At 33.5% G+C, this 620-nt stretch overlaps 1 protein-coding gene across 1 annotated transcript in view; it reads left to right on the top strand.

Moving 5' to 3' along the window:
• Positions 1–620, top strand: part of ddr2b (discoidin domain receptor tyrosine kinase 2b) — a 15,811-nt gene extending 15,191 nt beyond the window's left edge. Inside the window, exon 8 of the mRNA XM_056464779.1 lies at positions 615–620. Within this exon, the coding sequence (XP_056320754.1) occupies positions 615–620 (6 nt within the window). The remainder of the gene's footprint in view (positions 1–614) is intronic.

Here is a 620-nt window from a genome sequence, read left to right as displayed (position 1 = left end):
GTACCATTTCCATCTAATGACTCAAAAAGAACAATATTGTCACTTCCTGATAAACTGGTGCCAAATATATTTATAAAAAAGTAATTTGCCACAGTAGTAGAAGCCACTGTGGGCGTTTTCTTTCTTACGTAAATTACTTGCACCTCAGAAGGTGTAGGCCTCTCTTTGGGAGCGCAGATGCTCAAGACAGTTCTGGAAGGTAAAAGGCTTAACCACTGTGATAACGATCTTTGAGTGAGGGATTTATAATCACCAAAACCACATTTTAGATGTTTTACAATGTGGTCTGTGTGCTGGTTTGTTAATGTCATCCCATCTGGCCCATTTTTGTTATTACACGATCTGTTAACGCAAAATCACATGATATTTTTTTTTTCGCATGCTGGTAGTTATTCGGTAAATGTGTTTTCATTGTAGCTTATGCACATTTTCTTTTATTAGATAAGAAGTGTATGCGTATTTTCAAAGTTTTTGCCATTTATATTTTTTATATACATTTATATAATTTTTTTTGGTAATCCGCATATCTAAAATGCTTAAAAATAGGTGGATGGAAACATAGCTAATGGTTGCAAGTTTCTGGCATTTTTCATGTCATATTTTGTTTTCAACAGAAATAA

This window comes from Danio aesculapii, chromosome 2 (genome assembly GCF_903798145.1).
Source record: "Danio aesculapii chromosome 2, fDanAes4.1, whole genome shotgun sequence".
Classification (NCBI taxonomy): Eukaryota; Metazoa; Chordata; class Actinopteri; order Cypriniformes; family Danionidae; genus Danio; species Danio aesculapii.
This window is presented reverse-complemented; position numbering and strand designations above follow the sequence as displayed.